The sequence below is a fragment of the Equus quagga genome, chromosome 14 (assembly GCF_021613505.1).
Source record: "Equus quagga isolate Etosha38 chromosome 14, UCLA_HA_Equagga_1.0, whole genome shotgun sequence".
Classification (NCBI taxonomy): domain Eukaryota; kingdom Metazoa; phylum Chordata; class Mammalia; order Perissodactyla; family Equidae; genus Equus; species Equus quagga.
The window spans coordinates 70,015,610-70,042,269 of NC_060280.1; the positions used below are offsets into that span (position 1 = coordinate 70,015,610).

General features: G+C 39.8%; 1 protein-coding gene across 1 annotated transcript; it reads left to right on the forward strand.

The window, feature by feature from the left end:
* Positions 1–1,577: 1,577 nt before the first annotated feature.
* Positions 1,578–25,805, forward strand: CRTAM (cytotoxic and regulatory T cell molecule). The gene is made up of 10 exons (XM_046638159.1): positions 1,578–1,624; positions 7,233–7,376; positions 10,337–10,489; positions 12,122–12,265; positions 13,204–13,365; positions 17,547–17,630; positions 19,405–19,488; positions 21,229–21,375; positions 22,964–23,063; positions 25,034–25,805. The coding sequence occupies exons 1-10, from the start codon at positions 1,579–1,581 to the stop codon at positions 25,149–25,151; spliced, it is 1,182 nt and encodes a 393-aa protein (XP_046494115.1). The 5' UTR covers position 1,578; the 3' UTR covers positions 25,152–25,805.
* Positions 25,806–26,660: the final 855 nt, after the last annotated feature.

A 26,660-nucleotide genomic window follows, 5' to 3' on the forward strand; every position in this document is an offset into this window, starting at 1 on the left:
ATTCTCTGTTTCCATAAGCAAGTCAATGCATTTCACTATAGTCAACAGCATTTATGGAGAACCTTCTACGACCCTAGCCACACCAGCTGGTAGGAGAGTCAGGGCAAGCTCCCACATCTTTTGATTTCCATTCCAGAACATTCTCACTATCAGTATTGTTCAAACTTGCCTTGATACCTGGAGGGCTTGATAAACATGCAGGTGGCTCCTCATTCAAGTGAGATTCTGATTTAATCAATCTGGGGCTGACCTTAGCAATCTGTATTTTTTTAGCTGGAGGCCCAAGACATTCATATCATCATACAATTTGAGAAACATTACATTACATCCTGTTAAACACTAAAAGAAAGCTCTATTTTTCTCTCCTCTTTTCATTTTCTTTCTATGTGTTAATAAATAGGTAAAATATTTAAAAGACTTTTTTTTTTTTTTTGGTGAGGAAGATTGGTCCTAAGCTAACATCTGTTGCCAATCTTCTTTTTGCTTGAGGAAGATTGTTACTGAGCTGACATCCATGCCCATCCTCCTCTATTTTGTATGTGGGATGCCGCCACAGCATGGCTTGATGAGCAGTGTGTATGTCCATGCCCAGGATCTGAAACCACAAACCCCAGGCTGCCAAAGCCGAGCATGTGAACTTAACCACTACACCACCAGGCCAGCCCCAAAAGACATTCTTGATAGATAAAATTTTCCCTACCCAAACTATCAACACATTTATAGAATATTAACACATTTCAATTATAATCAGTAAATATTATTTCATTTACAGCTTTCTAAACATTGCAGACCAGCTTCTATTTTCTAAACATGTCTCTCGGTATTTTGCTGTATGTACCAAGAAAAAATGAAATAAAGTCTATCTATCTATCTCAATTTGCCCAGTTAATGAGAATTAAATACCAAAATAGTTCATTTGCCCATTGTCATCCCCACTAGATCATATTCTCCAGGAAACAAGGAATTTCTCTTTCACATCTGATCATATCTTAGAGAGCAATGCATACCAGATGGCTGGATAGGTAAAGAGATGTGTGGATGGATGGATGGATGGGTGGATGGATGGGTAAATAGATACACAGATTTTTTTAAATGGGCAAATATGTGAATGAATAAATTCTACCCCTCATAACCGTTATAAATTGTTGCCAGAGTTATAAATGTAAAACATTCACAAGGGTTCAGCAAAAATTGTCTAATTGTCTAACAAACCAGAAAAGTAAAAATAAGGTAACATCACTACACGGGGACATTTTCATATTTCTCCCACCCCTCCTCCCCCAAAAAGCCTTGTAACTAGTTGACTTACCACTCCTACCCACGGGTAGTAGAATGATTTGTGCCAACACATCATTCACACCTCTCCACAATCGAGATGACACTTGTGGTCCCCAAATGTTCCACTGGGAGGTATTTTGGGGGCAGCCAACTAAGAGGGGGCTTCCAGAGCCGATGGAGGAGTTGAGACACGTGAGGTCACAGGGCTGCTGCCTCTCCCCCTTCAAAAGAAACCACTCTGCTCCATTTATTTCAGAACCTAGAGGAAGTCGACAAAGTGTCACAGCAGCACTGCACAATATGTGGTGGAGAGTTTGCAGCTTGCTGCTTTTGTTCCCCCTGCAAGGTAAGGACTTAGAGCTAACGTTCTTTGATGCTCAGTTGACCTAACGTTTTGCTAAATCTACCTATCAGTCAGTCAACTGCAGTCACGGAGGGCTCACTGCAGAAGACAACCAGGTAAGTTTGCTAACGCTTTCCCAGCCTGCCAGAGTCACACCTCTGAGCAATGTTACTGCGTTTAGTTAATCTCTTGTTCAATTGCTAAATTGTATAGAAAGGGCCATTGTAGTGTGTGTCTCCATGGGATCACTGTTATGGAAAAAGTAACAAGCTTACTAGGTTCTGTCTTTTAAGGGTGTACCACTTGAAGGAGCATCGGTTTTGAATTTAAAAGCGTCCTTGCTGTATAAGCCTTCGCCAAATAATTTAATTTTTCTGAAACTCAGTTTCCACATCTTGAAATGAAGATGATAACAACATTTAATCTACAAAACTCCCTGGATTGTTACAAGGATCAAATTTCAAATGTGAAAGCACTTTGAAAATGGCAAAGTGCTACACAACTCTTAATTAGTTCAGAGATAATAATGAGCCCAATGAAAACTTTGTGCTTATTTTTTGAGTCAATAATACTTTACGTTTTAGTAGACTTTTCAAATTTGATTTTTAATGCTTAGTTCTAATGTAGCATTATGAAAATTAAAGAAGGATACAGTGACCTCTTTAGCACAGGTCAAATTATTCCTACCCAATGGTGGGGGCAGGGCTTAGGTGTCCCTGAATCTCTGATTGCAACTTGTATGAGATTCTTGCAAAAGAAACCCCATATAAATTGCTTGTTTGTTGTGTGTGTGTTTCTTTCCAAATACTGAATCCGTAGTTATGTTTCGGTAATGCACCTGTCCTTGGAAATGTGCATTCACCATGGAACTGCATCTAATTTACCTATATTGTGGAGGATGAAAATCCACCAATTTGTACCCTCTATCCTGGTTATTCAGTGGCGGGTAGGCTGTAGGAAGCCTAAAGAACAGTTGCAAAGTGACTAGGGTCCTGTTGATGCTTCTTCTGACCAGGAAAGAATCACGTGTTTGTTGACAAATTATTGAGAGAGCTTCTTGAAAGCTATGCTGGAAATAATTTGATTTTGACAAAGTCAGACTCATTTTCATACCTGTAGTTTTCTCTATTGATTCTATCTAAAAAAAAATAATAATAATCCCTTTTGGTAAGGATCTGAATTAAGGCACATTTTTGCCTACTGCCTCATAAAAGTCATGTAAACAGGGCTCTGGTTTAAGACAACTCATTGTGTGTCTCTGGTTTAAATTAGCTCTAGTTTTTCTTATTCAACATAACAATTAAAGAGCAAAGTTCGTATCCTATTAAACTATTTATTACTGTATATATACATTTACTCATTTTTAGCCATTAATTCAATTAACACTTAAAATCCTACTTTGTGCTAGGCCCTGAGACTATAAAATGAGTGAATGGCAAACAACTTTTCCATCAGGAGTCTGTAATCTAATGTCCACAGAGACATACTCGTAATCAAATAATTATGAAGTAATGTGCTAAGTGCTGTAATAGAAGCCCATTCAAAGCCTTTGGGGATCTGGAGGACAGAGTTTATCATTGTGAGGAGGAGGAAGGCTAAAGAATGGTTTGACAGGGCAGGTTTGACAAAAGTGGTGTAATCTGAGTTGAGTCTTGAAGGAGATAAGAAAGGCATTTGGGGCCAAGAGCATAGTGTAGACAAAGGCAAACTATCTACTTGAGCTTGGAACTTTCTGGAAATGGCAAGTGGCTATTTGAATGGAGCATCTGGAAGAGAGTATTGACAGAAGATACTGAAGGAGAAAATAGGAGTCAAGTCATCTGGAATTTTGGCCTGATTCCTACAGGCAACAGGAGCCATAGCAAATATTCTAATGAAGGAAGACATATGATCAAATTTACATTTTTAAATGTAATTCTAGAAGCAGATGAGGATGATAAATTGAAGGGAAGAGAGACTAGAAGGAAGTCAGTGCAAGTCCAAGAAAGAAACAATGGAGGCCTCAGCTAAGGCAACGATAGTAATGAAAAAAGAGGAATAAACCGATTGAAGAGATGTTTTGGAGAGAGAGGAGGCTGGGGTGTCTCTCAAATCTCTGGTACGCCGTGGCTGGTGATGATATTAATGAATACAAGGAAACATTGGGACGGACCAGGTGGTATATCTGTGTTAGGTGTGTGTGGAGCACAGGGGGCACTAGAGATGACCAGTTCCAATTGGACATGACCAATTTGGGATCCATGAAGGACAGACTTGCTCTGTTCTGCAGTTTTTAAATTTATTGCATGCAATAACTGGGCTATTAAGGTAAGAAAAGGAAAGAATATTTTATTCTTTCTCCCATGGTCTACCATGATGACCTACAGTCGAGGTGGAGATCACACATGGCAACTCCCAAAATCTTGGGGAAAATCAAGGAATCTTAAGACCTGCACAGGTTTTGTCTGTGGGTGCTTTGGTAGGCGGCTGTGACTGCTGCTTGTCCTTCTGCTCAAGGGTCAATCACATGTGCCTTGGCATGAAGCCATTCCACTGATAGGACCACTAGTTTATGGGTTGTGGGTAGAGATGACGGTGAAGGTCACAGGTTCCAGTTCCATATATAAACCAGTCACAATCTACAGCCCCAGAGTCAACTACAGCCTCATAACACAGGACCATGCATGGATGGATGAATCCAGGCGTGGAGATCATGATCAAGCCCAGAAGTCAATAATCCACTGGTCAGTCAACAGGACTTAGCGGTAGTAAGTGGCGACCTCCCAGGAGAAGCACCACAGTCGTTCGTTGCCAAGCTCTGTATGCTCAGCATTTGTGGAGCAACGTAGGGCTAGTTTGCAGACTGGAATTCTGAAGCCTGGATAGGGAGAACCAGGAAGAAAGCTCAGGCATTCAGGGTTTACCCAAGAAAGGCTAAGGGTGAATAAGGATATACATGCCTTTAGAGACTCCGAAGGAGGAAGTGGTAAGCAAAGACACCCCACACCCCATCCCTCCCACAAAGAAGGTAAAAGTTTGACTCCAAACTTAGCTGAAAAAAAAAATTTTAAGATGAGTTCCAGTTTAGTTTTCAATGGTGATGAGAGGATTATGGGGAACATTTCCCTAAGAAGACGTGCCATCAAAACTTGGGCACAGCTCTCTTCCTCTTCCCCTTTAATGTGACCTAGACATTGAACAAGATTTTTAAGCACTATGGCTGAAGCTGTGTGGGTCTGTGGCTTCTCACTGGGGCCACTGTTCCTTTCTGCAAGGATTTCCTGTCTCTAAATTAAACATGGGGTCTACATGATAACACTGAAAGATAAATAGGCCTGTAAAGCAGAAAGTAAGGCTTAAGGCAAAGAGTAGAGGAAACAACTAATGTTCTATGCCTCAAACATAGCCCTTTTCAACTGAAAATCAGGCATCTATGGTTGTGGTCAGCGTGGTCAGCAGCCTGATACTGAATTCTCAACAGCAAGAGCAAACACTAATCTTAGGAGACACAATTCCTTAGTCTGTGATAAAAAGCCATACTACATTTCATTACAAGTTTGACGACACTGTAAGAATTAAATGATGCTATATAATTCATAAGCAGAATCCCAAGAAAAAGACAGTGATATATACATCTTTAAAATGGAAGACATTTATTCAAAAACAGGCTGCAAACAAATCTCACAACTCCCATTTCCCCAAATGCAGGCTTCCTGTCTAGACAGCCATTTACCGAAGGTAAGAACATTGGTAAACTTCCAAGTGTCAACTTCTCGCCGAAAGGATGAAATCAGAGCATGTTGCTTAACACTGGTCTTTGTTCTACCATTGACTCAATGTAGTAACTTCCCTCCTGTCTCTCAGTATTCTTATTAGCAACAGGAGAGCAAAGATATCTGTGCATTATAGCGTCATCGTGAAAGCTGGCATTAAACCATTACTTTTCAAGCTCACACTGTGAGTTTCTGTAAGGAATGAATTCTAGAGAAATAGAAAACGAAGTCAATTCCCTCTAGAAACTTTCATCTGTTTGTGAAAAGCAAGGTAATGCACAAGAACTAGAGAGCAAAGCAGGAATCATAATGGGACAATTATGGAAGCAATGGAAGTTAGTTCTAGATTCAAATTCTTGGCTCAGAAGTTGCTTAACATTGAAAGAAATTCCATTGTCACTTCAAAGAATCTGTACCGATATTACCCTTATTACTCAATTCTGAGTTGATTTTATGGATGAGAGTGTTTCCAAATGATCCAACCTAAGCAGAATTCTGGCTTTATGCCTCAACAGTTTTTGAAAACATGACCATTTTTTATTGACTCTTCATTGTGCATTGTAGTATACTGGCTCATGATATGAGTATTTTTCCACTAGGATTCAAGCAAACTGTTTTTCCATGAAAGTCAATATGAATACAATACAGTATTTCTGGGTTGCTATTGCCGGAGGCTAGATTGAAATTAATGACCTGGGAATGGAACAGACTAAAAAGTCTGCATCAATTAATTCCCAGAGTTCTCCAAAGCACTTTTCCTAATACTTGAAATTTATGACAAGGAAATAAAGTCTCATCTTGCTTTTTTCTTGCTTTTTTCTTTTCTAAGGTTTAAGATGATGCAGTAAAACTCATTACATTTGCTATTCATAATTTAGAACCTCATGGTATTCTTCTGTTTATAGAAGTGTTTGCTACTTTCATTCATAAGATTGTCCTCAGGAAAAAAAATTTTTTTAATTTAAAACTTGAAGAAACAACAAACAGTAATAAATGTGTCAAATCAGCAGTAAAACCAATTTATTTTTCTATCAATTTCCTTTTTGGGAGGATAAATTTGCAGCTGCTTAGAAGCAATTGTTTACCATTCTCTGGGGGCTGTGATTTGGGAAAATTAGACTCTCCCATTTGCCTGGAGAAAGTGCTGCTGTGTAATATTAAATCGGAAGAGATCTCAGAACATCCTCCCTCTGGTGTAGAAGCTCTTATGCAGGTGGGGCTGAAGTGCTCCCAGTGAAGGGCAGCTCCCTAATTCACAAGAGCAGCACGGCTTAGAACATTCCTTCTTAGAATCCTAGACACACAACTTGCACTTAAAGGTACAAGTTGCCCGTTTTATAAACCGAGGCCAGAAAGGTTGAGTTTTCTAGGGTCTCATCACTTAGATAGTCCAAGCTGGTGACTGGGATAGTCCGACCCGGTCTCTGAAGGCCACAGACCTGGGTACAGATTCCAGTTCCAGGACCTGTGACCTTGAGCCTCTATTCCCTCATCTGTAGAGCGAGCAAAATAATTCTTCCTTTATAGGTTAGTTTGAAAGTTAAATGAAATATAGGTAGCACGGACTGACACAGTTCCCGGCATGTGATGAAGCAAGTACCCAATAGATATTGTTCCACTTTCCCCTTTTTCCCTATCAAAACCACCCCCCTCATTCAGCCCTCCTTCAGGAGACATCCTTACTGCTCCTACATATAGTGCTCACTCCTTTCCTTGCGTTTTTTGGTACTGACTTATGTTTTGTTTCTATAAGAAATGTGTAATAAATGATTGAGTGAATGAATAAGGAGTCCCTGCCCCAGCTCCGGAGTGGAATGGCTGGTGCCAGCCTGACTGTTCCCAATTCTCTTCCTCTGCAGAGGCCTTTCTGACTAACCACACAGAAACTGTCACCGTGGAGGAAGGCCAGACACTCATTCTAGACTGTGTCGTTTCTCAGGAGAACGCCTCCCTGCAGTGGCTGGCCCCGTCAGGGTTCACCATTTTCTTAAATGAGCATCCTGGTAAGTGAAGGAAAAGCAACTCACCACCAGACCTCAACCTGAGGGATTTTCCAGGCCAGCAGGTTGGTGTGACAGAAAGCCAGTATGAGTCATTCGCAACATAGGCTTGGCCCCACCTACTGTTACACGTCAATCACACCCCGAAGCCTGTTATGTTACTCACGGCTACTTTTTTTGACAGGAAGTCTGAAATGGAAACCCCATCAGAATGTTTGGTAAAGGGGGCTTAAATTACAAAGCACATTTCCATGCCCCCAGCTCACCCCCATATCACTTTTTGACTCTTGGGGGACATGAAGCAACCAGCGGCGCAATGATAGATGGGTGGGAGACTGACTTGGGGCCCTTTGTCCTCGTGCAGCCAACACCATTGCCCACATCTGGAGCCAGCTGCTTCGTTTTCCATCTGGGCAATCCAAACTCATATCACAAAGCTCCCTTCCAGATATGGCCTCTTCTCCTATTGATCTGAACATGAAATCAAGGTCGCTAAATGATAAGAATTGACAGCACATATGAAAAGGAGAGCAGTCATTCCTCTCTCCACAAACATGCATTAAGTGAGTCCTAGATGTCTGAGATGGAAAGGGACTTTTTTTTTCACTTTTATTGAGATATAATTGATATATAACATTGTATTAGTTTAAGGTGTACAATGTAATGATTTTATATATATATAGCTAAATGATTACCACTAAGTTTAGTTAACATCCATCACCTCACATAGTTACATTTTTTTTCTTATGGAAAGAGAGTCTTTTTTTTGTTTTTTTGAGGAAGATTAGCCCTGAGCTAACATCTGCTGCCAATCCTTCTCTTTTTGCTGAGGAAGACTTGCCCTGGGCTAACATCCATGCCCATCTTCCTCTACTTTATATGTGGGACACCTGCCACAGCATGGCTTGACAATCAGTGCCATGTCTGCACCTGTGATCCGAACTGGCGAACCCCAGTACACCGAAGCAGAATGTGTGCACTTAACCACTGTGCCACTGTGCCAGCCCCAAGGAAAGAGATTCTTAAAAATCTATTTGGGGCCAGCTCCGTGGCCTAGTGGCTAAGTTCAGTGCGCTCCAATTCAGCAACCTGGGTTCAGTTCCCAGGCATGGACCTACACTACTCATCAGCAGCCCTACTGTGGCAGTGAGCCACATACAAAATAGAGGAAGATTGGCACAGATGTTAGCTCAGGGCAAATCTTCCTTAGCAAAAAAAAAAATCTATTTATTTCTTTGAGCAGGATTTTACTAAACCCTCCCTTTCATATTGAGACCATTTTGTATTTTCATTTAGTATTCCGAACTGCCAAATACTTGGAAAAGTCTCCAAAACAGCAAATTTCATTCTGCTTTGTAAAAGCAGAGCCTCTAAAATTTTAGATATCCTTTGAAAACGTTATTAAATATTGATACGTTAAATGTAAAATAACAATATATTATTTCAAGTTAAGTCAACTATTAATACTAGATTCCAATGGAATAAGTAGCTACTAACCGTTAAAAGTTTTGAGAGAAAAATCTGTAAGTAGAGATAATTCTGTTAAATAACGCTTTTTGTTGTTTTGTTTTATTTTTGGTGAACTGGCAGAAGATAGACATTCTCAGATTTCTACAGGGGAATGGCTTGATCAGCTCAGTGGTTCTCAACCGAGGGTACTTTTTGCCTGCAGCGACATTTGGCAATGTCTGGAGATAGTTTTGGTTATTACAACTGGGGAAAAGCAGGGGGGTCTGGCATCTAGTGAGTAGAGAGGCCAGGGATGCTGCTAAACATCTTGCAACGTACAGTTTAACCCCCGGCGACAAAGAATTATGGACTCAAAAGTCAACAGTGCTGAGCTTGAGAACTCTTGAATTCTAGCTCATGGAACATCAGTGTCCCAGGACACACAACCATTGTTCCAGATGAGTAACAACCTTCCTTGGTCAGCCATTCAAGGTTTAACTATTTTAGGCTTGTTCATATTATATATCTTTACAGTAAAAAGAAAAGAAAGAAAGACAACCCTAACCCCTCATTTCAGGAGCCTCCAATTTGCTAAGGGACCTTTGACCTGAGATAGAAATCCCAGGTCAATATAGAATCAAGAGGAACACTTGCTATTGACTGGAACTTTCTGGAGCTTGCATTTTTGTTTTTGGGGGTTTTGAGGGGTTTTTTGCACTGTTGGCTAAATACCTGAAAGGACTAAGTCATAATCTTTGGGAAACATCAAATAATAAAGAACTTTTAAAAATTAAAAATAGGAGCCGGCCCGGTGGTGCAGCAGTTAAGTTCACACATTCTGTTTCAGTGACCCGGGGTTCGCCGGTTCGGATCCCAGGTGTGGACATGGCACCACTTGGCAAAAGCCATGCTGTGGTAGGCGTCCCACATATTAAAAAAGGAGAAGAAGATGGGCATGGATGTTAGCTCAGGGCCAGTCTTCCTCAGCAAAAAGAGGAGGATTGGCAGCAGATGTTAGCTCAGGGCTAATCCTCCTCAAAAAAAAATTTTATAAAACGAAATAGAAAGCACCCAGCTAGAGCAACGAATATCGGCACATTTATCTTCCGTTCTTCACATTCATGTGACAAGACAACCTCAAATGAATCAGATTTCAAAGAGGTAAATCACAATGGAGCATTTTTCATAAGGTAAAAAAAAATTCCTTGAAATCCTCCTATAACCTGAACCCTTCACCAACGTAGTGTTCTTAATTTCCTACAAGCACAAATAAAGCAAACTGCTTATTTCACAAATCCCAGTAACAAAATATTTCATTTCCTAAACTAACTTCAAGCTATTGAGAGGCATCCAGCTGGTAACACTAGAATTTGGAAGGCAGCTCAATCGAAGATGTGACATTTGTTCCTTTAAAATGTGAAAATCAAAAGCTATTCCTGTGAATAATCCATCCACTGAGAGTCTGTGTGCATCTGATACCTTTCCTTACAACAGCTTTTTTCCCTCTTGTACAGCTTTGAAAAATTCCAAATACCAGCTTCTTCATCACGCCCCCAATCAGCTCTCCATCGGCGTGCCTAACGTAACCCAGCAAGACGAAGGCGTGTACAAGTGTTTACACTACAGCAAGCCCGTGAGAACAAAGAAAGTGAAAGTGATTGTGTTAGGTAGGTGCCTGGAAGCCACTAAACCCAGGATGGGAGCCATACACTTAAGAACACGATATATCATTTTTAAACTGAAATGTTAAGCTTACAGCAAGCCATTTCCTGGGGGTGCCTCTGCCATCTTTTGTTGAAAGCAAACAAAACCGAGTATTTTGAGTGGCGAGCCCCAGATTAAAATGTGAATTTGTGAAATTCATCTTTGGCATCAACTAAATTTTCTCTCCAGGGAACTAAAGGAAAAGAGAGTTCATATTGGATAAGCTGTGACCATGTGCACGGCACTATGCAGGCTCTACAGAATGAAAGATGGATTAGGCACAATCTCTGCTCACAAGGAGTTCGCACACTAGTTTAGGAAAACAAAACACGTATGAAAATAAAGTAGAACCTTATGACAGCGTATCCTAAGAGAGAATGAGTTCAGCTGTAACGGCACTGACATATAGCGTGGATAGGAAGTGACAGCCTCCTGATCATCTGGGCCTAGCTCAGTTCTATAGATGGTCAGATGCGTTCAGTGTCAGTCTTACCACCTTTACTTTTTTGCTTTTGGGGGCAGAACAGATCAATTAAAGACATTGCTTTTTATTGATCTCTAAATAACATTATCCTACATATCACCAAATGAATTTCTTAGACTTCTCTTGTTGGAAAGGCATGGTGGAAAAGCATCTGGGACAGAATGGCTCCCTAAGGGTTTTGAAAACCAAAGTGACTCAGCTCAGGGGTTGTCTTCTCCCCACCTCACTGGCCCTCAAAGCACTCTTCCTCAGACTGATGTGTGCTCTTCTGGGCTCCCAGAACATGCTGTACGCACCTCTATCACGGCACTCATTCATGACCTTTTAGTTAACAGTTTAGGGACTGAGTCTATCACCAGACTATTAGTTCCTTGCAGGGCCATATCTTCTCCACCTTCGCACTGACAGCATCTAACACATCTAGTGTGTACTTGGAGCTGACCGTACAATGTCTCGAAGGCAGGTGGATGAGTAAATAAATGTGGAAGAGTGCAATTCAGGACCAGAGTGTGAAGTAGAATGGGAAAGAGGAAGAAGTAAGCCTAACTAAAAGGTGTTTCCAAAAGAAGAGTAGGAAGAAAAGGCCCTTTATAAGAGAAATGCATCTCTGATGTTAGGAGGGGACAGAAGGAACTTACCTTGAGGTGAGTCATAGGCTCTCTTGGAAGTTTAGAGCTGAAATAGCCAACTCACAAACCAGCCCCTTCATGTCACAGACAAGGAAACTGATACACCAAGAAGGTGGGGGGCTTACCCAAATTCTTACAACTAGTTGGTGACAAAGGTGGGACTAGAATTCAGGTCTCTATTCCTTACGTAGTACTCTACCCATCAAATACAGTCAGATATCAAATTTAAGAATGCTGTTCTAACATAATCAGTTTGAGAATTTCCAGACACTGATCACACACTGAGTAACAAACAATCTGATTATAGCCAAAGTAGCTTTACAAGTACATAACAGCCCTTCAACTGTGTTCTGGGAAAAAAGTAAAAAAAATGCCCATTATTTAGACCATTCTACAATGATCCCTGTAGATTATTAGGTTCTGTGCTTTGCTGAGATATGTAGACCAGCTAATTAAGCATAGAAAAATCAATTTTCTTCTAGCAACTCCTCTCAAGCCGACTCTGGAAGCATCGATTATTAAAACGAAAAATGGAGAAGAACACGTTATACTTAAATGCTCCACGGTGAGAAGCAAGCCCCCTCCGCAGATCACCTGGCTTTTCAGGAATGACATGGAGCTCTCCGGTAAGAGGAGAAATCATTCTTTCCTCCTTTGTTTTCCTTCCTACTGAAATTTCCAAGGGATTTTTCAGTGTTCTGGCACCCTCTGGTGGCAGGAGGTGCCAGAAAACACTATTCAATCATTTCATTGGTTGTTTTCCAGACAAATTATCCTTATAACCAATCAATATTATGCCTTAATCTTGAAAGCCTAATCACAGAAAACATGATTACACGTTTTTGCTTAAAACAAGGTAGAAACCTAAAATGGAATACTTATTATGGTTTCCTAAAATTTGACAAAATTTCATAAAATGAAAAAGGTACAGTATAACCATTACCTCTGAGCATAGCAGGCATAAAATTGAAAATACACTTAATATGATACGTGTTACCAGAACAGGTGTGACCTTCCTTATACAGTGTAGTCCTGTGTCACACCCCCAAGGACAGGTAAGACTATTATGGTAACCAAGAATCTAAACTTTGAGCCTTTCGATTAAAGCAAGCTAACTAATTGTCATGCTTGGAAACTATTTATAATTTGTTTACATTTCAACAGACATTACATTCGATTTTTATATAATTGTAGGTTCAGGCTAGTGCCACGTCTACTTCATCATAAGACCTTACCTTTAATTTGCCTTATTCTTTCAACCTGAGTAAGGTCCTGGGTCTTTGTGTTTCACAACCACCTCAGGCTGTCCTTCTTGCATAACTATTATAAGCTGAAACTTTGTTCCCAGTAGTGAAGGGTTTATAGAAGTCTATCCATTCTTATTCACTTGCTTCCCTTTGTGCCTGGGCCAGGCATGTACAAGGCAGCTGGCTGAGGTTAGAATGAAGTTAGAAGTTTAACATTTTTGCCAGGATGTTAAGGCCGTTGGTCTCTTAGAAAACCAAATCCATCCAATAGCATTAAATAGCCATAACCTCATATACATCTTTAAATTGCTCCATAGGTAAAAACCACCGTGAATTTGAAACTGATGGGAAGAAATGTAACAGCACCAGCATACTCAGAGTCCACACATATAGCAAAAACTCAACAGTGGACTGCATCGTCCGACACAAAGGCCTGCAAGGAAGGAAACTGGTAGCAGTTTTCCGGTTTGAAGATTTGGGTAAGAAGAACTAATGATTGTCTTTATTATTTTTAATCTACCTTAATATTACACTATCAAAAAAAAATTAAATGGAGTGGGAAAAGTCCTTCAGGGTGAGTTCACTGTCAACACAGCTCTTCTTAATAGCCAATTCCTTTAATAATTGAAATTTCTCCATCTGGGCAACAGGGTTGCAACTGTACCAGTATTCAGAAGAACACCAGTTGGGCAGAAAGCCTAGCAGAGCGCCATATGCAAACAGTGTCATGCTTGCTTTTTGATAATGACAGCTGGCATAACTTGACCTTAAATAGTTTTATTGAAGTTGTGTTTTTGGAGAGATAATATGAAGCATACTGTATCTTTGCACTTGACCCAAAAAGAGATAATATTAACAGAAATAAATCTAAACTTGTCAATATCATTTTACATTAATATAAAACACACAATCACATTAAATCATGATTACTCTTTAGATTTATTTTGTTGCAGTTGTTTTGAAGATTCTACTTTCACTATGTTGATATTCTGAGCAGAACACCAAAAAATAATAATAATAATAAATAAGACATCAAATATTAAATGTGAAGAGGAACTGCCTCCATTTTCAGAATCTCTCTCTGATTCCTTCATTAAAAGTTAAAGAAATCATTTTAAAACTGTATAGGACTTTTTGAGCCAAGAAGTATCCTAAAAGAAGTAGACGAATCACACACCTGTAATTAATAGGATTTTGACCATTATTTTATAAAGTACTTCTCAGTGTAAAAAGAAATTCCTAAAGCACAAGGATTCACGCACAGCAGTGAAGGAGGAAGATGTTGGCTGATGACGCGTTTGTTGAAAAAGCTCTTTAGCAAATGAAATAGCTGAAATGAAAGGCATTGGTTAATGAGAACCCCCCAGTAGAAAAACTGATGTGCTGCCCTGTGGGGGCTGCAGCTGTGGTTAACAGGTCCCCCCTCACTACCACATGCTTTCCACTGGTCACTTTCTCATCAAACCAAAAGTCATTCTTGAGGAAGCTGCATTTAGAAAGCTCAAGGACCCACAGACGGGGCTGTACTGTAATCTGACGTAAATGTTCCTACCCCTTTATGATTCACTCCCCTCCCCAGCCTCCACCCCCATCAGTGGAACAGGCGCATAGGGCACAAGGGGGATGTGGGAAAATCATCAAAGAGAAGATGACACTTTATTTATCTAAATGCTTCCAAAAGATATTCACATTCTTAAATAAGAGCACCAATCATATTTAAAAAATGTATTTTTACTTTTAAGCAACTAGTCAAGCCATCTGCAAAAACTTACTACTAAGGGGAAAATTGCAGTTTCTCCTCCTTTAAGGCCATAGTTCTATATGACTCAAAATCTTAGCCATAAAATGTTTCCAATAATAATAATAGGATAAGACTTGACTTTTAATTATGATCTAGCTACTGACGGTCTAGCACCCACTGGCAGATCTCCAATAAATATTCAAAGAGGAACTCCAGGATCAGCTGTGGGTGACTTCTATTTGCTTATGACTTTTTTCCCTTTGGCAAGCTATTACCTTGACACACAGATATTACAGACATTTTGTTCATCCAATTAGTTGAAAAAGTTTGCTAGCTGAGGATGCTTTAAAACATGTTGACAGGTAGAGATTCCGACCCCTTTCATCTCCACACACTGCGCGGTAGGACCTGGGGAAAAGGAAGACCATGCAAGCACCTTATCTGTGAGGGGGCTAAAAAGGGAAATGGCTTCCTTTGAAAACCCCACAGTGTGACGCTTGGAGAAGGAGAACAGAACAGGAATACATTAGACCATCTTCAAGATGATTTATTTCATCTCACTAGTATTCCAAATGTGGAATCTTGATTTCCTACTACTTATCCAGAGACAGGATTAAAAGAAAAATTTAGCAACAGTTCTCAAACTTTTTGATTTCAGGACCCCTCTATACTCCTGCAAATAATTGAGGATCCCAAAGAACTTTTACTTATGTGAATTATATTTGTCAAAGCTTACCTATTAGAAATCAAAACTGAAAAAAATGTTTAAATACTTACGTATTTTAAAAATAATTAATCCACTACATATTAAAACAAATGGGATATTTTTATGGAAAAATATATTTTGCAACATCAAAAAAATTAGAAAAATGGCATTGTATTACATTTTGAAAATCTCCTTTATGTCAGGCTTCATAAAAAACAACTAGGTTCTTATAAATTCTGCATTGAATCTCCTGCAATACATTGTTTTGCTTGAAATACATAAAAAAATTCAGCCTCACACAAATATACAGTCAGAAAGGGAAAGAACATTTTAATCACCATTTCAGATAATTGTGGATATTCTTCTTTGATGCTGCCCTAAAACTCAACAAAAGGTCGTTTCTTAAAGGTCATTGCTGTGTGGACTCTAAAGTGACATCAATAAACTTTTCGTACTCTATTACATTAAAATCCATTGAACAGTCTTGCACTTTGCATGGATCTTTCCTCCAGGCATGATTTTGTAACACCTCGCCTTGGCCATTTGGAAAATGTCGATTCACTGAGCTATACGGATCTTCCAAATGTTGACACGTTTCAGGATCAAAATCGCATCTATTAGCATCCTCACTGATCTCATCAGAGGTCTTTTAAGTATTTGGAAGCTGTCGAGCACACAGTGGTGGATACAGATTTTACAAAATTCTCACTTGAAATGTGACTACTACAACTGAGGAACCAAATTTTTAATATTATTGTTTTATTAATTTAAGTTTAAATAGTCAGTGTAGCTAGTGGATGCTGTATTGGACAGCACAGGTCTATAACATTCTCACCAACTAGGGAGATAAATCATAACAGACTAGTGTCCACCTAGTCAAAACAACCAGCAGTCTAACTTGACCTATTTAGCAGCTTGTTGACTGACAGGATACATCAGTATAAATACAACCTCTGGTTTATATATATATATATATAAATGTGTATATATATACATTTAAATGTATACACATATAAAACCTGTTTTGTACATAAATATATATGTACACAAATAAACATATAATTATCTGAATTCTCAGAATATCCATTATTCTTGAAGATCTTAATTATTACTGACAAATTTTATTCTATATGTCCCCAATATTTCCCATATTATGCTCTTCCCATAACTGGCTCCCAGTACTTCTATTTGACTGGCTTTTAAGCTGTTACCTCTTTTCATTACCAACAGCTCTCCTCTTTCTTCAGCTTACTATGGCATCTTTGTGGTCACAGAGCTCATTTTAGCTGTATAGGGTACATTACAATTTCTCTAATGTTTCCATAGTGGTTCTTCTTCCTTCTCTCAGAGTTCTTGCATGCAATTCAGGCATTTTTATAGTTTTCCAAAACTTTAAATATTTGAAAAAATAAATTTTTTAAATCTCAGAAAATTCACTGATTAAAAAGCTGAGAAGCACTCACACATTTCATAAAGACATTACCCACTTGTCATATATCAGTATCAATATTTGTAGATTAACTGGGTTAATCTGCAACCGGGTTGCAGGCATGTTCATTGACTCGTCAAATCTACGCTAATCTGAACCCCTAGAAACATTCCTAAACATTTTTTTGTATTATACAATAACCTTTTGACAGCATTGTGCTTAATAAATAGCGAGGCATCGCGCTAAAGACATTATATGAATGAACTCATTAATTCTCACAAAACAACTTGAGAAGGTAAAAGCTGTTAGTATCTCCATTTTACGGGTTAGAAAAAACTGAGCATTTGAGAGACTGGGCATCCTGTCCAAACTCACTCTCAGCAAGCAAGTAACAGCACTGCAATTCAACCCAGGCTGAGCCTGACTCCAAAGTCACCTAACTAAGAGATAAGTAGGTAGATATGTGAATGAATGGACAGACAGAGGGACTGATTGATGGTCAGATGGATACAGATAGAGACAGTGAATAGCCTTTGCCTACTGTTGCCAATTGCACCCCTCCAGCATGCTGGACCTCTACGCCAGGCAGCTTAGCAGATGGGCAATCAGCGGGATATAGATTTAAAAACCAGAGCAGGAGCTGCCGAACGCATAGTTCTGAGGTTTCTGCAAAACCTCCATGAGCAGGTAGCGGTCAGATACCTTCTCCGACCTATCGTACTGCGCACAATGTGGGTAAAATTGCTCTCCGTAGTAGCAGAATTTTGTTTCTCCCCTTTCCTAGTTGCTGACCAACAGACGGCTTCAAATGCCCTGGAGAACAGCTCTCTATCCTCTCAAGACCCTCAGCAGCCCGCTAGTACCACCGGTAAGTGCTGAACCAGTCAGACTTTTAAAAAAAAAATCATGCCTCCTTGGGAAGGTCATTGTTCCCATTCTAAGTTTTGAGAATATTTTTACTTTAATTTTTAATAAGACCACACAGGATCCACTGCAACAGGCTCCAGCTTTGTGGTGTCCTGGAAAAGCGCCGTATAAGGAGTGCTCACTTAGTGGGATGGGCTTCAGGGTACCTAATGCCTTGTACACACACACACACACACACACAGACTGTGACATTTGAATTTCCTCTGTGGTAAAGGGCAAGGTTGAATTCATTTATGGGGAGACTTGTTTGTTTTTCTGTCTAGAACAGACTAAACGCAAAATAAAGACTTGGTATCAACAACAAGCAAAGAATGAGGACCTGGAGATTTGTGGCTCTTCGTCCCTGAATAACAAGAGCACCTTTCAAGGCTCATTAGTTACTTGATTGTCCAGAACTCAGATAGTTTGTGATGATGGGATTCAACTATAAATGCGGAAGAATTTAGAAGCCTGGACTATAATTCCAGTTTTTTAGACAGTGAACCCACTAGGTGGTTTACTCTGGGCAATGACTGTATATTGAATTTACCTTTGTCTTTGACCTAGCACAGCATCTGGCGATAGCAGGTGCTCAGAAAATGCAGCATGAATGAATGAATGAATAGATGAATGCATGCAGATGTTATGGGGCTCAGAGCAAGATAGTCAGCCTCATCCAGAAAGGCATATATTCCTACACGTCTTCTTTCTATTTCAAAGAGCGTCTCTATAATAATTTCATTTAGTGCGATAAGTGCCTTCATAGCATCATCAATAATCCAGTATTTTTAAACGTGTTTAGAATCTAGTTGTCTTTAAATTGGCTTACATCACTACTAAACAAATTTTATGCTCTGCTTTTTCATATATAAGATTTTAAAAATAGGATTTCTAAAATTCCTTTCAGCTTTCAATTTCTGTGATTTTATTACTGCTAATAATAGCCATTTTTAGTAGAATGGGTGGTTTCATTCCTCTCGTGGTCCACATTGTGGCGCTGTGCAATGGGCTAAAAAGCAAGAGACTATAGAGAAAAAAAAAAGAAAACAGAAAATAGGGAGGATAAACAACAAAATCAGAAAAAGATCTCTTATTTTTATAATTTCCCTTAGCTAGAAAAAAAGTCATAGTACACCCAACTTCTAAGAGGGAGGCAAGCACAGGTTTGAATGACAACTGAGCCCATTTTTCAACATAAAAATCATTGCTGTGTGCGTTTCAGGCTGTAGGTCTTCTCTCTATAGAGCCTGAGATGTCATTCTGCGCTGCTCAGTTGTTCTCCTGAAGCATCCTGAACACCTTCTCACCAGTAGGCCTGAGTCAAGAAGGAAATGTACAATGACGGTTTCAATTTTGCGTTTCTGAGTCTCAGGATTGGCTCTGCCATTTATTGGCCACAGGACTTTAGACAATTTACTTAATTTCTCTAAACCTCTGTTTGCTCAGACCTCTTGTGAGAAGTAATATATACTCCATATTAATAATATATACCAAATGCTTAGTTTAAGGCCTGGCACAAAGTGTTCAATAAACATTTACCTTAAAAAAAAATAAGGCAAAGTGAGCCTGGTCATTTGCAACTATTTTTGGAAGAAGTCAATAGTTGAAAAATGACCTCATTGTTGTTTTTTAACAAAGAGCACTTAATTTGGCTTCCAAATCTCCTTTGCTGCTTTGGAATGACTATGTGTATATAGTCTCGTGCATATATCATATCTTACTTTCCTTCACCTTAGTTACAGTAACAGAAGATTCTAGTACATCAGAGATTGACAAGAAAGAGGAAGAACAAACCACTCAAGACCCTGACTTGATCACTGGTAAGTGTCCCCCACAGCATTTAGAATAAACACTTAATATTTTAATCTCTCAATCAATAAATCCAGTGGCCTTTGTCTGCCCTCTTTTTTTGACCTTTCTGCTCTATATGACATGATTGGTTAATCACTACCATGTTCCTTGACTTAGTTGACTCCCTGGCTCCCTTGACATACTCTGCCTGGTCCTGCTACCTCTCCCTCTCCATTCCATTAGGAACTTCCCTTCCTCCTCTGACTTCTTACATGTGGATATACTTCTGATTTTACTTCTCCATCCTTGGTTCTGTCTTTAAGTTTACCCACTCCCAAGACTGTTTCTGTTGCCACTAGGCAGATTTCCTTACCTGTATTTCCAGAACATTCTCCTGAGCTTTAGTTTCATCCCATTTCCTACATACCTCTAACTGAATTTTCTGCCATCTCCTCAAACTCAACATGGCTGAAAACTGAACAGCTTCTTCTTCCACAAAATCACTTGTCCAAAGCATCACACAGGCCCAAAACCTTGGAGTCATCCTTTACTCCTATGTGTGTGCGTACACGCACACATATAAAATTAGCTTCCAAGGACTTCTGAGTCTTCTCTTCCATGTGTTTTGTCCACTATCACCGCCACCTCCCTGATCCAGACCCTCGTCATCTCCTGCACGAAGTATTGTAACTTCAGTTTCTCCTCTTGGTATCTATTCTTAGCATTCTATCAGCAAAACACCCCTTTGCGCTCTTCACCCCTGTGTTCAGAAAACCTCTATGGCTTCCCACAGTCTACAACACAGAACAGGAGCCTTCAACCCTCCATAAGATGCACACCACCCCTACCTCTGCAGTCCTGTCTCTGTGAAGTCCTGACAAGAGTACACATTTTTCTCTGAAAACATCATCCCATTTTGATTGCCCTGCCCTCATCTATCTGAACTGCCCTTGATGAATGGAAAGTCCTTGTGACTCCTCTCCTTACCCCTCCTTCAAGGCCAGCATCATCACTGAAACTTTCCTGACCAACTTAGGGACCACTCCTGCCTCTGAATCACTAAACACATTATTATATTAACACATATGGATCTAGAATTTGACACAGATATCTTACTTCTGTTTGTTTTTATTAATTTATTTGTTTAAATGGAGAGAGAACTACCCCCTAAAGCATAGGAATTGTCTCCTATGCGGCTCCAAGACACATGACTGGCACTCCTTAATTGCTTGTTGGTTAAGATGAGAGACCAGGACATGTAGCAAAACGAGAGCCCATAGAATCAGAATTCTAGGCTTAGAAAGACCTTTAAGAGCTAATCTAATTTATCTCCAAATACCTTCATGTAGGATCACATTTAACCTAGCCAAGATTAATGAATTTTCATTTTATTTGCAGAGTTTTTCGAACTCCTTAACAACCTCTCTTGCTACTTAACTACACTTTGCTAAGAAATCATTCCTTACAGCTAATTTGAATCCTCTGACAATAATTTAACACAATATTCTCATATGTTTTCTCTAGAAATGAAAAATTAGTTTGATATCTGTGTAACTTAAAAACATTTTTCAAATCATTCCACAAAATTGCTTTATTTGTTTGTATGCCGATTTACTTGTTTTCAGAGAATAAATAATATGAATCTCTTTACCTTCAGGGTAAAGCTCTCCTTTGTCTCTTCATCTGAATACTTCACAGTACTATTGTGTATATTCCTCAGTGGCCCAAAACCCCTCAAACTGTCTAAAATCCTTTCCTTTTCCTTATAGAAGCAAACCGTCAGTATGTGGGACTGGCGAGGAAGAAAAGTGGCATCCTGCTGCTCACTCTCGTGTCCTTCCTCATTTTCATACTCTTCATCATAGTCCAGCTCTTCATAATGAAGCTTCGGAAAGCACACATGATATGGAAAAGAGGTGAGTGGGCAGAGAACCTGATGAAGGCTATGAGATGCTGAAATAATTGGCTAGCAAAAAGGAAAATTCTGTCAATTAAAGCTTTTCTGTTAGATGCTCCACAATCTATTTGATAAGTGTTGTCACTCAAATAAGCAATTGTTTGTTTTGTAGTAAACATGGGGTGTGAATCTCCAGGGAGTATAGTCAAAGAGTGCATCACCAAGAGAAACTAGGGTAGCTCCAGGAATTGGCATTAAATTATAGAAGCTTCTATTCAAGGATAAAAGGATACAAGATGGAGAGTTCGTTCATTCATTCATTCACTCATTCAATAAGCATTCACTGAGCATCTACTGTGTGCCAGGCACTGTCCCAGGCACTGGGGACACATCTGTCAACAAGGCAGAGCAGGTCTCTACTCTCAAGGAGTTCATATTCTAGGAGTGATCAATCAAAGTCTGACTATAATAGAGTGTTTCAGTCCCATTCTTATTTTGAAAGCATGCACTCAGCCTCCCTCAACCATAATATGTTAATAATTTTTCCTAAGCATTCTGATTAAAAAGTTATCATTGGAAACAAAAAAAATCATTTAGCTCCCATAGAAGATATCCATTAAGATACATAGATTCAACACATATCAGAGCTGGAAGTGACCTTAGAAGTTATCCAGAATAACCGTCTACTCAATTCATTCCATAAATGTGTGCCAGGATTAAATCCCCTCTTTAATTCTGAGTGATTATTTAGCCCTGTGCTGTCCAATACAGTAGCTGCAATACGGCTATTGAGCACTTGAAATGTGGCTGGTCACTCTTGAGATGTGCTGTAAGGATACAATACGCACCCAATTTTGAAGACTCAGTATACACACACACACACACACACACACACGCACGAAGAATATATCTAATGATAATATATTGGATCTACTAAGTAAAATATATTATTAAATTAATTTCACCTGATTCCTTTTACTTTTTGAGCATGGCTACAAGAAAATTTAAAATTTCACGTGACTCACATTATAGTGCTATTGGACATCACTGATTTAGCCACATATGGCTCAAATGCCTCCAGTGACAGAGAATTCACTATGTCCCAAGGCAAAACACTACATCTTTGAATGGCTCTGACTCTCTTAAAAGTACCACTTCTCCTAGTTTAATATCAATCTCTGTAGCTATTCAGATGGACTAACATTCTCATGATAAATCAACCTAGAGACACAGTCTGATTTTTCCGCTGTACATATACAATAAGCAAATGCAATAGTAGTGTTTCAAATTCTCCCATTAATGCCCTTCCCTCATAGTTCTTTAAGGGCTACTGGAATTGTTCCTTCCCAAAGGACAATACTTGATTTTAAACTACTGTCATTTGACATCTGCAACTCTTTTATACTGCCTGGCACAGTGCCTGCTGGAATCACAGTAAAGAGTAAGGAAGGATTTGTTGAATGAATGAGGACAGGAGGTATGGGAGGGGAGTGATAAGTCTACTATTTTACAATAACAGAGGTATCCTCTTATTCAAACATACATTTCTACATACAGATGATGTCTATGATACCAGAAATTAATAATTTAATTTTCTTTTCTTGCAGAAAATGAAATTTCAGAACACACTCTGGAAAGTTACAAATCGAGGTCAACTAATGAAGAAACATCATCCCAAGAGAAAAACAGCCAAAGTAAGTCAACTATGTGATCTGAGATTCGAACAATGAGGTTCATTAATTTGTTGTCTTTCAAGGGGAGCGTAAAACTCAAAGTCTGATTTTTAGCTCTAGAAAGTCAACCACATACATCATCTTGTACAACTAAAGGAAGTGCATCTTAAAAAATGAAAAGCAGCAGTTAAGTCCATGTAGCTGAAATTATGCCCCTTGAGAAGCCATCTCTGAGTCCTCTTGTCACACACAGGCACCCCCTGGACTATATGTCCCTCCTGTGCTCCACAGTATCCTATACACACCTTTGCCAATGAAGCACCCAGCTTGTCATTCTGGGCATGTTGATTTAGCTACCACAATACTCGTTCAGGTGGTGAGTAAATGGATTTGCTCTCTCTGTGTCCCCAGATCCTAGCACAGAGCTTGGCACAAATGAAGTGTTTGATAAATTCATATTGAATAAATGAATACAAAGCTTAACTAATTCAAGCAGAAATGTTTCAAACCTTTTGGGTGACTTCATTGCAATTGCTCATGCACAATACTTAAAGAAAGTGAAAGACGAGTCTAAACAGGAAGAAAGTGTGTGTATTCTTGACAAAGATCCAGTAGACAGAAGTTAGGACTATTGTAAAGCAAGAATCTTATACCTTCCAATCATTTTGTTTTCTCTGTGCAAATTAACTTATTTCACCTGCCAGGAGTTGCAAGCAATGAGGTGAGCCCTGCCACTAGTTTCTATTGGTTTTATTGAGGTTTTCGTAGGAAGTGTGTCTTTTACAACACCTCCGGCTTTTTTTGTTTTGACCTAGTAGGGTGTGAAATGGAAAGAAAGAACAGCTCTACTAGCAGGGAAAGGGGCACGAGTGAGCAGACTGTGTGAGAACCGGGGGTGCGAGGGGAAAATGTGCGTAAGCTACAGTCTGTTGTACGGCAACACCTGTTTCTGTAACAGCAATCCCCTCATGCTTGACTGGCAAGTAGGACAATGATGGCAATACGTGTAAGTTGGGTCGCTTCCTCTGCCCATTTTCCTAGGCAAGGGAACCAAAACAGTGGGAGTAGAATAACCTTTAGCGGGAAAAGAAAAGCCCTCAGTTCAGCAGCTGAACAACCAGAAGCCCTCACAGTTCAACTTTTCGAAAGTTTACAATGAGCACCTGCACTCAGGGCTCCCTCCCGAGAAAAGTCCAACCCCAGGGGCTTGCCACAGCTGTGGGAGGTTGCTCTTTCTCCCAGGCTCCAACTCCACTTCCAACCTCCTTCCCACAGTGCCCTCAAATCCAGCATTTCAACTCCATTGTTTTAGCTCACTTAAAAGATATCCTCTGGAGCTGTCTGTGTACAGAGTTACATAGGCTTTGAGTGGTCCACCCCAACACCCCAACCCTCTTTTTTCCCATAAGCCCTGTTAATTTATTTTTATTGTTTTGGGTGAGTAAGAGTGGCTCTGAGCTAACATCTGCTGCCAATCTTCTCCTTTTTGCTTGAGGAAGATTGTCACTGAGCTAACATCTGTGCCAATCTCCTCTGGTTTGTATGTGGGACGCCACCACAGAATGGCTTGATGAATGATGTGTAGGTCCGTGCCAAGGATCCGAACCTGCAACCCCAGGGCTACCAAAGCAGAGCACACGAACTTAACCACTGTGCCACCAGGCCGGCCTCAAGCCCTGTTATTTTTTAGTATGAAATTTTGCTGAAGGCAATGTGGGTTTTTTTCAGCAACACATATGTTATTTTATGGCAGAAATGTCTACATATTTTATTTCAGGTTTATTAGTATACTGTTTATGTAACAAGATTTTTTTAAAAAATTAGACTAAACGCATTCAGATCATTTATACGCACATGTGAATTTCAGATTCGATCTTTTAAGACATTAATATATAGACCTAAAAATATCATGTGCGATCAAAATGTTTCAAATAAACGAGTGCAATGTTGTTCAAAATAAATATTCATCTTCACCATGTTTTTTCTTTCAGTTTCCCGCTCTAGCAGCTGCATGAGTTACATCACAAGGTTGTACTCCGAAGCAAAAACAAAGGGGAAGGAGAAGGCACAACAAGCAAAATTCAAAGGAGATCCCACCTGTGTACCAGAGAGCATTGTGTAGCGTGTGCCCCGCAGAAGAACATGCTGCCTGGCAGCTGCATCGTCACCTCAACAGAGCAGCCCGCAAGAAGGAGCATAGTTACTGTAACGAAAAACGTACTTCGAGTGCAATGCAAGATGGTGTCCTCCCATGTGCCCCGGATTCAGAGCAGCAAAATGAGGACCAAACCATGGACACAGAGCTTCCCAGTTAAAAAAAAAAAAAATAGCTATTATACCTGACACTACTTCAGAGCAAGAGGATTCTCCTAAGGCTCGGGGATCAGGGTCCATGTGACCAGTTAACATCTCACTGTGAAGGAAACAGGAGTTTTTTAGATGCTGGGTTCTAATGGAACTATATAAAAAAAATTTCTTTTTAATCTTTCCTTCTGGTCTCGAAATAAAGAACTTTGGGATGAAAAGGACCTAGAAAAGATTCTCTAATCCTAGGAGTTTCTTTCAAGGCAGACTTTCAGAAGATGCAACCAGCACAGACACTCTCCGGGAGAAGTGGTGCATAGCAATGAATGAGTCCGACGAGCATGAATGCCCCAAGATTCATGCCCCAAGACACAAGCGTTAGTTCGAGGTAGGCCCAGCGCTTCGATTTTCTTAGATTTTCTTGCTAAATCACAAAAGCTGACCTGGTGACAGAGTTTTTACCAGGACGCTTCATTACCTAAACATGTACAAAAAGAAATAATGAGTTTAATTTACTGATTATTGACCGAATGGATGCTTTTAAAGAATTATTTAATAAAGAGCAGAATATATATTTGTTTTTCCAGTGACTGTATTACAATTTCTCCTTCCTACTTTCACTTTCACACGTGAAAGTCACATGTGACATGTCTTTTTCCCCACACCAGTTTAATTAAGGTATAGCAAACTCTGCCATGGATTTGTTTCTCATTGTTTAGATCTGAATAAACTAATTCCAAAATAATACCCCTCACCCCCATCCTACCACACATACTCATATTAAGAGTTTGTAATTTGTTACAGGGGCCAAATCCAGCTGTGCTGATTTTTTTCTCTCGGTAAATTTTTTCACCAATCATCAAAATCACTGAAAGTTGTAAAGATTGAACATAGCACCTTTCCCTCTGAACCATTTGAGAGCAGGCTGACACGATGTCCCATTACCTCCCAAGTACATGACTGTGTATTTCCTACAAATAGGGATACCCTCCTCTCTAGCCGCAACGCAACTGTCAAAATCAGGAAATTCACACTGGTATTTTTATACCAGCCTGCCTCAGACTCCACTCAGGTTTCTCCAATTGTCATAGAGGATCCAGTTCAGAATCACATGTTTCAGGGCCGGCCCAGTGGCGCAGCGGTTAAGTGCGCACCTTCTGCTTCTTGGCGGCCCGGGGTTCTCTGGTTCAGATCCCAGGTGCGGACATGGCATCGCTTAGCACACCATGCTGTGGTAGGCGTCCCACATATAAAGTAGAGGAAGATGGGCACAGATGTTAGCTCAGGACCAGACTTCCTCAGCAAAAAAGAGGAGGATTGGCAGTAG

Bases quoted from the DNA above. Each gene is read 5' to 3' on its own strand.
- CRTAM (XM_046638159.1), top strand. From the start codon at position 1,579: ATGTGGTGGAGAGTTTGCAGCTTGCTGCTTTTGTTCCCCCTGCAAG. The intron at 7,377-10,336 runs GTAAGTGAAGGA...CCTCTTGTACAG, and splicing joins TTTCTTAAATGAGCATCCTG to CTTTGAAAAATTCCAAATAC. The intron at 13,366-17,546 runs GTAAGAAGAACT...CCCCTTTCCTAG, and splicing joins TTTCCGGTTTGAAGATTTGG to TTGCTGACCAACAGACGGCT.